Here is a 15,356-nt window from a genome sequence, read left to right as displayed (position 1 = left end):
ACGGGGATTAGCGTGAAATGAGGAAAGTGGAATAGACAAATTGTAATTTTTGGCTTTCAATTATGTGTCATTTCACGCACGTCTCTCTCCTACTGTGTCACAAACAAAGCAACTCACAACGCACTCAACATGCGTGATAAATGGATGTTTGCGAGGATTTTTTTCCCCGTCTGCATGGAAATTAGCCACTGGGTGCTAAATATGTATCCTCCCTTCTTTCTTCCCCTCATTTCTGGTTTTCAATCTTCCATCATCCTTCTACTATCTCCCTGTTCCGCTTCCCCTCTTTTCCATCTTTGGTCTTTATCCAGACGTGCTGCGCGCACAGCAGGAAGCGTTGGCTGCGGCGGCGAGGAATCCGGCGGCCTTAGAAGCTCACCTGCCCACGGGAGGCAGCTCGTCGTCATCCAGCCAGCGACGTAAGCAGGGCCTACCGCAGCACCGGGATGCACATTACACTGACAGGTGAGGAATCTCTTGCAAATACTTGCGAGCCCCTAGTTAGTTGACTCATTAATAAAGCCCGACACCGACGTACGGTTGATGTGAGGGGAATAAATGAGACAAAGCATTTAATTTCGCACTGCAGGTGATTTATTTTTCCCAATGTGGCATGTATCAGATTTGTTTTCCATGTCAGTCCTATCAAGTATGAGTCAGATTTTTTAATAACCGAGCAAGGCCCCTTTCATACGTGGACATAAATCGGATATGTAGCCGATGCGGGTGCAGTCACGTTCATCTGACCTATGTGTCAACAAAAGGTGAAAACTGTCACCATTGCTCGACAAAAGAGACACGCTACAAAATGTCGGCAGACAAACGAGCAAAAACAGTCAGTTACAACTTCTAAATAGAAAAATGTTAGTTTCGGTTCCACCAAATCCTAGAGATTTCTGAGACGGTGTTTACTTCCACGAAAACAGGACACCTCATGCTTGTGTGCATTTGTGTCACTTCTCTGACACGGTCCGTCAACACTCCAAGTCTGATTTCCATCCATCCATTTTCTGAGCTGCTTATCCTCACGAGGGTCGCGGGACAAGTTGGAATTGTTTTTGTCATTTCAATAACTACATAAAAAGATAAGATTCAACCCTGCAGGACAAGTGTTACTGTAAAGACCATGTGAGTTGGTCGGTTATCATTTTAATTAGAATTATCCAATGAAAATATTTGATGAATGTGTGTGCATGCGTGTGTGTCCACATAACCTCTCGCCTAGCACTGTGGAGACGCACGGCTGCGTACTCGGCCCATCCTCCCCCCTTCGCTACCCCCAGCGCTGGCCCCTGTGCCTCCCAAACAAAGCCGGGGGCAGCGGGAGTGGGCGGATAATTGCTTGTCGATTATTTATGTGGCGCGGGGAGAGGCAGGGGATCGATAATGGGCCGGCGGTGCAGCAGCGGGGATGGAGGGAGGGTAGGTGTGGGGTGGTGTTTGTGTGAGAGGAGGGTAGTGAGGGGAAGGGGTAGGAATACAAGCAGGAAGCGGAGCGGCCTCCTGCTGCGCTGTGTGTGAGGGGTGGTGTGGGGTGGGGTGGGTGTGGGGTTGTGCATGAGTGAGTGTTTCTGTGTGCACTCCATTTTTAAGCAACATATACGCCATACATGCCAATTGAATTTGGCTTTGTTTGTGTGAATGCAATTTGTGTGTGTGGCCCACGGTGCAGCGCAACTATGACCAGCGAGCCACGTTTATAAAAAGCATCGTTATTAGCCACACAAGACCAGGTTGGGTCAAATAGGCCTCACTCCACAACCCCAAACCTCCCACATGCCTCCTCTTTAACCTCTTCACCAGCCAGACAGGGCGTATAATGCAGGGGGGTTAATAGAGAAAATATGCTCAAGAGCACTTCACCTTAATTGTACATTTGTCAAAATGACAGAATGAAGGAAGAAAGGGGAAATAAAGTGTATCACCAAGTGTACAATGCAACCCGATTATGACTCAGGAGCAAAATTACACCTGTCCTCACGTACCTTATCCAATTTGGAGATTAGGCCGCTCAGATATCTCAATGAATGACAAAATGAGTGTAGAAGGATACTGTATGAATGTCTAAAGTCATCAAAATAGTTGAAAGATACAGTTGGAAATCTTAGGGAGCACATAGCCAAAAGAAACTGAACTAGATAATTGGGGCGGAGGAAAAATAACAAAAACAGCCGATGACTCTTGCTGCACACCAAGCGATGGAGCACCGCTCATCTACTGGCACACTGCGGCTGATAAACTCCGATTATGTTTTGGGTTTTGAGGCTTCACATACAACTTCATGTACTGTATTATTTTTTACTGAACTGAAAAAACATGGCGGGTTTGTCAAAAACAACAAGCAGGCGACAACAAAATGTGTTTACTCGTGTGCTTTTCACCACCAGAAACTTCACCGGTTTGCCTTCTAGCCACAAGTGCATATGAAATCAAACATTTAATTGATTCTCCTATTAATTATTGATTGAATAATGGAATAATAATTAATAATTGCAAATCAGACATGCACACACACACACACACACACACACACTATATACACACTGTAATCGTATGTCTCGCTTACACTGAAAAGCCAGGAAACACATCCACGACATTACGACACTTTAAATCGCAGCGGAACCAGTGACTGTGTGTGGGCTGCTCAATTATAATTGGCGGCGTCACTCGATGTGCGTCCAGGCTCACATTTTGACAAATGGGATGCTTATACAGTACCTCAAAAGTTTGAGCTTTCGCGTTTGTACTGATGAAATGCTCCCCTCGAAGAAAAACATTATTTTAACTGCTGTTAATGAAATAAACATCCCTCGCCATGCTTCCAAGAAGTACACATTTTGGTTTGAAGTGTTTGCTCCAATTTATTGTGATTTTTTTTTTTTTAAATTATAGTTACATTTGCCTTCCTCTTTAGAAGAAAATCCCTGAAGCCTCGTTGGACATGAGTCTTTCGTTCACTTTCTTTTCTCAGTGTAGCCTACACTTGAGCCATAAGGGGCCGGACTACATTAAACCAGCACAAAGAAAGAACAGGAACCAAATTTTTGAGCGATCCCATAGTGGAATGAGTGCAAAGTGAAGAAAGAATCAAAATAGAGATAATTGTTGGTGTGAAAAGCCGTGGCTAAGGAAGCGAGTCGAGGCGTCTAACTCTCTCCCTAACTCTCTCTATGGCTCACCTTTCCTTCGACCCCTCATCATTGATTATCTTGGGCCCATTAGGGCCCATTGTTAAAAACAAATCATTAGGGCCGCTCAATGGGCTTAGAGGCTGGCGCTCCATTTGTCTGGCCTTAAATAGTGCTAAGCTCGCTGAGCATCTGCCAGGCAAAGAGGGAGAGAGGAAGAGGAAGTAGAAAACACAGGATCTTAAAATGGGGATGAAGAGAGGGAAGCAAGAGCGAAAAAAGCGAAAAAGCGTAGAAGGCGAGAGGACGATGTGATGGAGAGAGATGAAGCAAGATAGGGAGTGAGGCGACGGAGAGAATGTGAGATAAGGGAAGGGAGGGAGGGAGCGTGGAGGGAGCCTCATCCATTTTAATGAGCTTCCTGTGTAAATGTGTTCCTGCGGAGAAGGAGCCGAAGGCGGCCGCGCGGCGCTCCTAATCCCCCCACGCTCCCGTCATTAAGGGCAGTCCTGTCACACACACACACACACACACACACACACACACACACACACACGCACACCCACACACGCACACACACACACCTCTGCTTCAGGACAGGAACGCTGTCGCCGCTCTGACAGGTCGTCACACACGAGTGAATTTCCCAGAAGCCCTTGGCCTCACTGGCGGCACAGCTAGACGTACACACACACACGCATACACACACACGCACACATGCGCACACGCAAGCACACACGCACACACCCACACACGGGCCAGCCATGGAGCTTTACGTTATTATGAGTCCACCTTGCATCTGTGCAAAAGGAATGCAGAGAAAGGCCAAAACAAACTTAGGCTCCCCACTCGTCTGTCCAAATTATGTTCTAAAAAAGGAGGGAGAGAAAAGAGTGAGAGACAGAGGAAGGGAGCAGAGGGGAGTGTCGGGCGGACTCCTTTCCCGCCTTCTCTCCCTCGCTCTCCGTGATTAGGCCTAATTATGGTGGCACAGACGCCTGGCAGCCCCAGTCATGCAGCTTTAATTGACCGTTATTCATCTGTGGCCTAACGCTAGGCAACGGTGGGCGGTGCAAAGAGACGGAAGAAAGAAAAGGGAACATCTGAGAGGCGGCGGTTGAGGCAGTTTGGCGTGCGGGGGGTGGGGTGTGGGCGACCGCGGGTGGGGGTTGATGGCGGTTTTTCCGTGAGCCGCGGCGTGGCCTCGTGGAGCTGCGCGTCGCGAGGCTAATTGCTTGCCCTGAGGGATTAAACCAGGTGATTACACACTGGGCGGTGTAATTACATAAGAAGCGGCTAGCGGGGCCCCCGGCTCGCGCCCCTGGGGTCACGCGCCACAGCCCTCACCCAAGATTAATTGGAGCTGCCACAGGAGTGCAAGGCGCCGCCGGTGAGCGCGGTTATACGATTAGCATTAACATTTCAGCGGCAAAGGCGATCGATGAATGCTTTTCATCCCTCCCCCCCAGCCGCGCACACAACAATCACTCACAACTATCACATCCCCTTGTCCCTGCATGCGAGCCTTCCCTCCAAGCTGTTCCGCTTCCTCACCGCTTAGCCAAGCGAGAGACAAGCAGGCGCTAGCTAATTTGAACATGGTTACAAAACAATATTTGCGGTTGCACGCGTCCAGTCGTTTGGTTTCCACTTTGTTTTCCTCAGCTCCGTTCCCATGTGTGCCTGTGTGTGGCGACGGGCTCACACGAGGCTGAGCGGCGTCAGGACAGCAAGGCAGCAGAGACGAAGGTTATGCTCGATAGACAGAGGTCGAAAGCCGCTTATGGCAACGGCCGTCATTTTTGTCACCAAGCAGGCTGCAAGCTTCCTCCTCCTCCTCATCCTCAATCCGCAAGATGCACAATTGACACAGTCAAGAGGTCAAGGTGCAGAGGCCTCATTATTCTGTCATCTTAAAAAAAATCCTGACTGTGAAGTTGTACAAATATCTATGAAAAGAGGGAGAGCGTAACTTGACGCAAATAGGTGCGATGAAGAGGGGAGGGAAGAGCGTCAGAAAAGAAGGGCACAAACACCACCCATTTTTCATAGAGGACACGAGGAACAAAAAAGATGGTTTGGTTATAAAAAAAAAAAAAAAACAGACACTGAATGGGAGAAAGGTGAGAGGCGCCTTCCCCCCTCGACGAGGACAAAGGACGAGGGAGATAATGGAGAGGCCTTTTCAAAAGTTGAGCTTGTAGGACGCGCCATCTTTTTACCAGCATCAATGCTGGCCCGGAAAGCGGGAGGGAGGCGGGGAATGGGGGCATAAAAAAGGGAGGGGGTGGTGGGTGACGGGGCGAATAGAGGCGGGATGAGTGTTAATTAGAAGGTCCTTCAGCCCGTGGCCCCGGTCAAGATGCAGGGGCCGCCCCAGCTGTCAGAGCATGACGCACTGGCATTGTGCATTCAGCTCTCATTATGTGTGTGGCCACAGTGTGTGTGTCCGTGTGTGTGTGTGTGCGTGCATGCGTGTGTGCATGAGGCGGCAGCGGAGGGTACAGCGATGGCCGGCGGTGCTTGCTGCAGCTTGACAAGACTGATGAGGCACCGGGGCGACGTCGGGGCCTCTGGAACACGGCTGATAAAAATACACACGTCACAAATACACATCGATGTGGCAGAGCACGCGCACACGCGCCAAAAAGGGCCAAGGCGCATGGCCGAGGGAGAAAAACAATACGACGCTTGTTAAAATGAATGCATGGCAGTTGAGATTCAAATGCATTTTCTTTTTTTGTTTATTTGCCTCCACAGGGAACTGTCCCAACCTCCACCCCTCCTCTCACCTCAGACAGCCCCTCATATCGCGTTAGGACCTCACTTGCGGGCTCCTTTTTTAGGCTTGCCCTCAGCTCTCTGCCAGGCCCCTGGTGAGTCTTCATTTACCAATTTCACATGTTTTTGTAGCATTCAAATGTGGAATAGCTGATACGTGGAGGAAACCGATCGCCCTCCGATTGGTCCAAATTTGTGAACACTATTATAAAATATATTTTTCACTTGTTGTTGTCGATACTTCGGCGTGTCCAAGGAGGTCCCCGATACCCTTGCTGATCCACCCATTTTTTTTAAATCTGGGTTTAGGACTGCAACTGGGTATTGGAGTAGGAACTACATTTAAGTAATGGTTTAACAATCATAAACATGTACAATTAGGTTAACCATTCTCTAAAACTCTCGATACTCGCCAGTAACTTTGATGGCGTGATGTCTGTCGAGAGGAATAGAAGATGAAAGTCACCTTGCGTCTCTTTTGCGCACGACGTTCTTCTTGTCGTCCACATACGGTTGGCACACTTGCACTCTTGTACTGATTGGCATCTGTACGATTATCGACAAATACAGACCAAAGAATAGGCTAAATATTCGAGTCAGTCCTTCAGATGCTTGCTAAATTGAAGTCTTAAATAATATGCAGAAATCTTGTAGTTTCAGTGTTATGTTTTAAAGATTGGAAAATTCTTTGAATTGTAAATATGAGGCTTGTAGGTGTAAATACAAAAAGCTTATTGACAGTTTCATTGTTGAACGGAAGCTAAAATATATCTGGGCGACCCTGTCCTTATTTTACAATACTGTACTATACCAGTATAGTACTCTATGTAAAGGGAGAAATTCATGCCTGCTTTTGAGAATAGTTTCAGTATTCTGAAAGTGGTTGTAATGTTGTTGGCAGATAGTTCGTATTATGTAAGTATGTAATTCACCATGGTTACAATGTTAGAAAATATGTTTGAACCCTGTACAGTTTTAATGCTTTTTAAAATGTGATTTTATTGTGCACTAGGCTATGGATTCCTGCAACCCGCTCAAGCTGAAATATTTGTGCGGCAACAGGAAATGCTGAGGAAGCAAAATCTAGCAAGGTGTGTGTGTGTGTGTGTGTGTGTGTGTGTGTTTGCGTGTCAGTGACAAAGCTAAATGTTGTGTTCTCGTGGACATTTCCCGTGTGAGCGCGCATTGTAAAATGTTGACATCCGACTTGATGAGCCCCTACATGTTTCCTGCGTCAGACTTGAGATGTCAGCCGAGCTACTGAGACAGAAGGAGTTGGAGAGTCTCCACCAGCGACAGCAGCAGCAACTGCTGAGCTCCGACCCGCTTGCCGCTCTCCCTGCCGGGCTGCCCTCAGACCACCCGGCCCTGCGGAGCCTCCAAGACATCCCCGAGGGTCACCCGCTCCGAGAGGAACTGGCCCGCCGCTCCAATGCCATGATGGTGCTCCGACACGGGGCGACGGCGCCCCTCCTGAGCGTCAACCAGCAGCAGCAGCCGAAGACGTCGTCCACCCACAAAGACGGCCAAGCGCAGAGCGCGGCGGCTGGCTCAGACGCCGACTCTAGGAAGGCCCTCCGCCGGGGCCCTCAGACTGAGCTCCGCACCGGCCATCACAAAAGAAGAAGAGAGGACAGAGGAAGCGAGGAAGACGAGGAGGACATAAAAGACTCGGACAGCGAAACGGAACCGTGCGATGAGAGGCGGGAAGCTGCCGGTGCCAAGTCTCGGAGTAAACACAAGGACAGGGGGACTAGAGAAAAAGACGCTAAGGGGGCATGCCACGGCGCCAAGGAGAGCCGAGAAAGCTCGGACCGACTCGACGCGCATTATGGTTCTTTGGGCACCGACTCGCCCAGTCGCCACCTGTTCACCTCAGTGCTGGGAAAGGCGGATGTCAAGCTCCAGCTTCCATCTGGATTTGTGCCACCTCTGCCTGCTCTTCAAGGACAGTCGTTGCCCTTCGGCTTCCCCTACATCAACCCTTACTTTCACATGGGTGAGCAGCTTCCACAGGCACACACGCGCAAGGCTAAAAGCCAACATGTGAAACCCATTAGCGTCACTTTGTTTGCATCTCTGGCTCCCCGTTTAGGGGCGTTCCTTTGACCCTGACACACAGCACGCCAACACCACAGCCACATGGGAATTTCTTCACATACACTATATGGGCAAAAGTTTCGAGACACACGTGCTTATCGATTACGTTTTCGTCTTATTCGTCATCATGTTGGAACATTCTGGGAACAGTTTAGGCACTTTTCTGTTCCCGGTAAGGTCTATCACGTTCTGCTACGTTACGCGATATTCCACAGTCAAGGTGGATTACGCCGTGCTTAAAAAACACTTTGTGATGACAAATGACTAAAAGTCCCACTGCCAAAACTTTTTGGGGGTGAAACTACGCCAGTTTTTCCACAGAAACTACTTCTAGGCAATATTTTCAATGTTTTTCATGCTTTTTGAGATAAAATGGTGATGAACCCAGCCTGTTTTTTCTAGATTGCTAGTGTTGCCCCGCTTATTTACACTTAAGCAAAAAACAAAGAAACAAAAAAAAAGAATGCCGTCAATTATTTGTGGATCTTATTTATTTGCAGTCCCTATCCCCTATAAACAGTGGGGGTCCCACTGTAATATACTTACATAAAAACATAAATAGTTCTCTGTCTTTTGACATGCTTTTAAAAAATATATAAACATATTCAACTGAGTATATTGCAAGAGTTTGATAACACACGTTCAATATGTGAAAAACAACCACAGAGAACTATCCATAGCTAGCGATAACTGAACTGTTTCATGAAATATTACTGCGGTTTACACATTCACATATTAGTTGTGAAATGTTTAAATTCTATGAATGTCTGTATTATCACGCCCCCTGGTGGCCTAGTTGCACACACCAGGACAAGCCACACTGGATCGATGATGATGAACAAACAATTTGAAGTTTCACATTTTAGTTTTGGTGTTACTATATATGCACAATATTATAGAGTGCTATTTGTCTAATTTAACTAAAACGCATTAAATTTATTTGGTCTTTCTTTTATGTCGCTGGAACAGATAAACGTCATTTCCATTTATTTCAATGGGGACAGACGATTTGCGATAGGAATGTTTCGCATCACAAAATGAACATGTTGACACGGAACAAATTAAACTCGCAAGGCAAGATGGTCCTGTATATGGGTCACACATGTGACTATTTTATACTGCACAAATGTGCAACAATTGTTAAGGAACAGACAGATCCTCAGCCTCCATTTTTTTTTTCATTGATTTGTCGTTTCCCCAACACTTCTGCTGCTCTCAGGCTCTGTGGGAGGTCTTTTTATGGATGGGGAAGACTCGGCTCCAGCGAACCCCGTGGAGGACATCAGCAAGTGGAGTGTGGAGGACGTGTGTGGCTTCATAAGCAGCCTGGCCGGATGCGCTGAATACGCTCAGGTGAGACCGCCAGGACGACGAGACGAGGCCAGAGAGAGAGAGAGAGAGGAGGACAAATGGAGGCCAGGGGCAGGCTGACAAATAATCAGAGAAGTCTCCTTATGGTCCTTTAGTACAATGAGTCAGCTTTATTGAGACGTGCGCGTTAGCGGTGTGTGCATATGTGTGCGCTAGAAGGGTGTTTAGGTGAGTGTCTATGTCATCGTACACCTCTAAAGTTTTCTCTTTTTGCTCTCGGGTTCATAATCACAGAAATTAACCAAATAACACTTGTTAAATTACAAAATGCATGAACTGCATGCTGTTATTTGTTAGGAAATCAATTGCGTGTACTTCCAAAGATGAGTCTAAAATTGAAGGAGTGAAATTTCATGACCAGCGCCACTTGTGCCTGCTGACCAACAGCAAGGCGAACGGTCCAGGTGCATCAACACATTTAGTTGAAACCAATTACAGTACTATAATACTTTCCTATTTAAACTGGACTTTGGTGGCATCTTTGACCATTGTAGGAAACGGAAAACCTAAACGGTGGCGCCGAAATCAATTCAACTTCACAACAAGCACCAGTCTTTATTGCCTCTCCCACTTAAAGTTTACTGTCAAACTAACCATTAAACAATAACAAGGCTTGTAGACAAACAATATAACAGAACAACTCTTACAGGCGTTTAGTCTTTATCCTCTGCAAAAAGTGATTAACACTCCAGTAGTCAACTGCTATATTGTGGATGACTTATTGTGCAGTGTAGTGGATTTAGTCAGCTGTGCATCTCTGGTAAAGTGAACAACATTATTGCTAATTCGACTACAACGTGGCAGCAGTGTCTCATACGTGGAGAAAAGGGATATTTTTCTTAGCAGAAAAATAAACTTTACTGATTAGTTTCACCTCATACATTTGGCAAGTCACCAAGTTTCTAAGTGATGCAGTGAACATGACTGGAATCCCGCTGCTTAACACAAAAGCCAGAGTCAGAATTTCATGAAATAAATTCACAAATCTCTACATAGTTGGACATATAACTCATACACAGCTTAATAAGAATCTGGACAGGGACAAATGAAAGTAAAGAGCAACATTTAGCTTGGTTTTCTAAAAGTAAACTAGTTCAAAAGAGAATTGAAACAAATTCTGGAAAGCAGCGAGATCTGCTGTTCTACTTCCCAGGGACCGTTACACATGTTAATTTAGCCAGGGGAATCACACATTTATGCCATGTACCCAAAGGTGGAGGATCATGTCACTAAAGCAGAGCACACATGCCTTTTTCAAGGTTGCGTTTTTTGTCAAACCAACTTTTTCTACTATGTGGAATGTAATACTGTCTCTATGGTGACTCAGGAAATGTGAAATATGAATTAAAATCATCCAAACATAACTGAGTCCCCGACCTTATTCTGCCAAATTGCCTGAAATCAGGTCAAGCTTATCTATATCACTAGCGAACATCTCAACCTCTCCTCTCCCAAGCCAGTGCTGTCAGCATAACGTGCTGTAGACGTGTGTGCTCTCACAAGTGGGTCTTCTGAGCAGAGGGGGTCAAATGTTGACAAAGAGGATACAAGACTGGGTCAAGCAGAAGTAGCTGTCAGAGGGCTTGTCTGGATATTTGTTCAACAAAACCAAGGTGTTTTCATGTATTTTTAACATTGTTGTACTAAGTCCATTTTAGAGACTCACTCTATGGATGACAGCCAAAATAAGGGAAATGTAAGGCGTGTGCATGTTTAGATGACAACCTCAAGTGGAAAAATTGTTGCACCTCTTCAGTGTGATTTACCATAATTGATACTGAGTTCCATATATGACACTTTTAAACTGCACGCACTGGAAAAGAGAGAAATGAAGATTAGCCAAAGTAAAACAGAATATATGTCCATGAATGAGAGGGGCGGAGGAGGAAGAGTGAAGCTCCAGGGAGAAGAGATAGCAAGGGTGGACGACTTCAAATACTTGGGGTCAACAATACGGAGCAATGGTGAGAGTGGTAAGGAAGTGAAGAAACAGGTACAAGCGGGGTGGAACAGTTGGCGAAAGGTGTCTGGTGTTCTACGTGACAGAAGAGTCTCCGCTAGGATGAAGGGCAAAGTTTATAAAACAGTGGTGAGGCCGGCCATGATGTAAGGATTAGAGACGGTGGCTCTGAAGAAACAACAGGAAGCAGAAATGGAGGTGGCAGAAATGAAGATGTTGAGGTTCTCTTTAGGAGTGAACAGGTTGGATAGGATTAGAAATGAGCTCATTAGATGGACAGCCAAAGTTGGATGTTTTGGAGACAAGATTCGAGAGAGCAGACTTCGATGGTTTGGACATGTTCAGAGGCAAGAGAGTGAGTATATTGGTAGAAGGGTGCTGAGGATGGAGCTGCCAGGCAAAAGAGCGAGAGGAAGACCAAACAGAAGGTTGATGGATGTTGTGAGGGAGGACATGAAGACAGTGGGTGTTAGAGAGGAAGATGCTCGAGATAGTCTTGGATGGAAAAAGATGACACGTTGTGGCGACCCCTAACGGGACGAGGCTTAAAGAAAGAAGAAGAAGAAGAAGAAACTCACAGAAATAATACAATAAATAATTGGTTTCTACTTTGCGGATTTCATCTACTGCATTATTTTTTTTTCCTGAAAGGTATCCCACGCGAGAAAGAAGGGAATACTGTACTGTTTCACAGTTTACAGAGTCCTGTAGTCGTGAAAGGTCTTCTTCTAGCCACGTTAAATGTTTGGAACCACAGCGATAAAGAATAGTAAGCGCCGCAATAATAAACAAAAAAACTAACACATAAATAAAATAAGATAGACCTGTGGTGTGTAATGTAATGTGTGTGTGTGTAGTGTGCGTGCGTGCCTGTGGCTGAAGAGGCTATGTCTCCGCCAGGTTTTCCGGGAGCAGGTCATTGATGGGGAGACATTAGCTCTGCTCACTGAGGAGCACCTGCTCGGCATCATGACACTAAAGCCGGGTCCTGCCCTCAGGATTCGCTCGCAGGTACACACTGCAGCTCCGCGCGTCTATGTGTGCAAGACCTGAGAAAGCCAGACAGTGTAGCGTAGATTCCCTACAAATAGCCTGCGCTGAAAAGAAAAAAAACAAAGCCTCCTCGCTCTCTTTCTTTCTCCCTCTCTGGTACTTTGTGTTGAAATGAAAGTGTAACCAGCATGTGTCCAGCATGCAGTCTTTGCTGAATCCTGTTTGCTGCTTTTGTCGGGTCAGGTGGCGCGGCGCATTGGCAGGCTTTTCTACATGACCGGATTCCCACTGGCGTTCCCGTTCCCGCCGTCGGCCACCCTCCGCCCCTCAGAGTGCGACGGCGAGCCTCCGGGCGTGCCCCCCGACATCCCGTCCTTGCCCCTCTCCCTGCTCCCGAGACCCACGTCCGCAAGCGGTAGCTCTTCTCCATATGCCGGGCCCACCCCGGGCAGCTCCTCACCCAAGCAGGAAAAGGGGAACGGTTCCACGGTGGTGGGAAGATAAGGGGTGACTTTAAACTTCTCGGCCTTAAAGTGGAAATTCATGAATAGGAAGAAGAAAAAAAAGGCGATATGAAGGATGATGCAGACTATAACCGGCAGACCGATCAGCCGGTGAGTTCCTGGCCGGTGGCTGTATCCCAACAGAATCCAAAGAAAGTGGCTTGGGAGACGCGAAGAAGAGACAGCTGGTCACAGACGGCATGCCAAAAAAGAGGCCTCAAACGACACATTCTTGCGGAAAGCCGGCCGTCCTTCCTTCTTTCCTTCCTTCCTGTGCTGGCTCCTCCATCCTGCCCCAAAGTTCTTTTCTGGACTTATCCACTGCAAGCCCCACACAATCCAGGAATAAGACTCATCCCCCTCCCATCCACCTCGTCCGGCCTTGGGAAGCGGTCATCGTCGTCTTCGGGGCTGGAGCGCCGCCACGCTAAAACGAGCTCCGTCTTATCACAGCAACTATGCATTCCACTGTCCCAATACCAAAGATGACCGGATGAGTGGAATTCAAACCATGTTTCTGCTTCTGTTTGCATGAAGGCTGTCAGAGAGCTAGAAAGACACAGAGGAATCGTGCTAGTGCATCAACATGAAGCGCTACACGGTACTGAGAACTATTTGGGCCACACTGACAAGTAAAACAAGGCGCTAATTGTAATTCCAAATTTGAGATTTTGCATGAGTAATAGCTCCATTTTTCACAGGAGAAATAAATATAATTAGGAGATGAAATAATCCAGGTGTAGTCCGGCCTGAGGTCGGGATAGAAAACGGATACTGGAAATGGATCACAAGAAAGAGATGGGTTAGAATTGTCTGATTATTACAAAGGCCAAACCTCACAAAAATAACAAGCAAGTGGGTGCAACTTTACAAAACAACACAAAATCATTTTCCAACTGACAATGTCAAAACATTTTTTAACAGGGCAACTTTTGCGGGAAAAAAGTTCCAATATTACAAGAAAAAGTTGTAATTTTACATAAATAAAAAAAAATCATTTGATGATTACAAAAACACTATCGGAATGATTAGGATTTTCAATTCTAAGGGGTACGAAGTTCCAAGGAACTTTGAAATGAAATAATAATACTTCTACTTTAAGAGGAAAAAAAAATATATGAATGTTGCAAGACAAAAATGGCAGAAAATGCACATACTGTACCTGCATTAAACACAGACATGTATATATTTTTAGAATGAGCTTCTGCAACATACAGTCAGTACATGGAAGGTGTGTTTCTCTTAATTGAATGAATTTTTCTTTTCAGTGTGGCCCTCATAGTACTTCATCCAACAGGACACGGGTGTTGCTGCAAACAATAGCTGACATCTTTGTACACTTGTGTTGACTACTGTGGAGGTTTGGAAATAATGTTAATAATAACAGTGATGAAACATGCAAAATTGTACAGAGTCATGCTTGAGATGAAAATATCCTGAAGGTTACATACGTGGTACTTTCATTTTTTTCTCAATGTAGATGCACGAAAAAAGAAAAGTTTTCTTCCCCCGCGCCCCTCAAAAAAGTGACTCGTTGGACTTTTGTGGTACTTTTGTTCATATATTTTTCTTTTCAATTTTAAAAACTAATATTGAAAGGCGCTCCAATCCTGAATGCTACTTCAGCACATAAACGAGGACAAAATATTTATAGGACTTAGTAAATAAAGCAAATTATATGTATTATAATTAACCCCTGAAACAGATTCCAAAGATACTTTTACTTTTTCTTTTGGTTGCAGGGAAAAGAAATGCACAGAGCTGTTCATGCATTTTTTTTTTAATCTACGCAAGCAATTGATTCAAATGGTCCCTTTAAAGGTTTTGTCTTCATCCTATTTTTCTATTCACCGCACAGGTGAAATAAATCATGAAGAAATGACACCTTTGTTTTGCGTGGTGACTTTTTTTTCTCTCTCTCTGTGGCTTCTGTGTTTCAAGACAGATTGGTTTTAAGTTTGAGGTTTCAAATAAAGTTTCAAAGAGTTTCACGGCTGGGTTTCCAAACCTTCACTGAGCAAAGGCACATATTTGGGCACATAAATCTAACCAAACAAATGCCACAAAATATTTACTGGTCATTTTCAAAAAATTTAATCAATAACAGTAAAGACACTTGTTCAAAAACAAACAAACAAAAAAAATTTAGCACTTTTTAAAATGTCTCCCATGCTGAAACAGCAACGCTTAAAGTTCCATTTTTTTGTTTTATATGTAATAACGGTAGAGACATGCACTAGTCACAAAACGTTCATAAATACATCCATATTCCTATATCAGAAATAACCATTTAGTGTGGTGTGTGCTATTGTGCTCAAAACGGCTGACTGATCCTGGCAGCTCAGATCACAAATGCCTCTGGTGGATTGCAACGTAATCAGACTCCCTCCAGTGGTATTCACAGTTAAGACAGCTTGAGTGACAAAAAAAAAGGAAAAAAGAAAAAAGTAATTGACAAGTAATCAAATAAAAAAAATTAAATAATTCCTAAATAAGTTGTAGTATGACAAAACCAAAATC

General features: G+C 45.4%; 1 protein-coding gene across 3 annotated transcripts in view; it reads left to right on the top strand.

Moving 5' to 3' along the window:
• The window catches only part of samd11 (sterile alpha motif domain containing 11), a 59,510-nt gene extending 44,792 nt beyond the window's left edge, over positions 1–14,718 (top strand). For 2 of the 3 annotated variants that reach the window (XM_061801725.1, XM_061801711.1), the window contains 7 exons: positions 312–465; positions 5,889–6,004; positions 6,922–7,000; positions 7,148–7,908; positions 9,229–9,362; positions 12,241–12,351; positions 12,577–14,718. In XM_061801725.1, the coding sequence (XP_061657709.1) occupies positions 312–465; positions 5,889–6,004; positions 6,922–7,000; positions 7,148–7,908; positions 9,229–9,362; positions 12,241–12,351; positions 12,577–12,837 (1,616 nt within the window). In that variant the 3' untranslated portion in view covers positions 12,838–14,718. The remainder of the gene's footprint in view (positions 1–311; positions 466–5,888; positions 6,005–6,921; positions 7,001–7,147; positions 7,909–9,228; positions 9,363–12,240; positions 12,352–12,576) is intronic. The other variant, XM_061801718.1, reaches the window with a different exon arrangement.
• The last annotated feature ends 638 nt before the right edge of the window (positions 14,719–15,356 follow it).

The sequence above is a fragment of the Syngnathoides biaculeatus genome, chromosome 2, assembly GCF_019802595.1.
Source record: "Syngnathoides biaculeatus isolate LvHL_M chromosome 2, ASM1980259v1, whole genome shotgun sequence".
NCBI lineage: Eukaryota > Metazoa > Chordata > Actinopteri > Syngnathiformes > Syngnathidae > Syngnathoides > Syngnathoides biaculeatus.
This window is presented reverse-complemented; position numbering and strand designations above follow the sequence as displayed.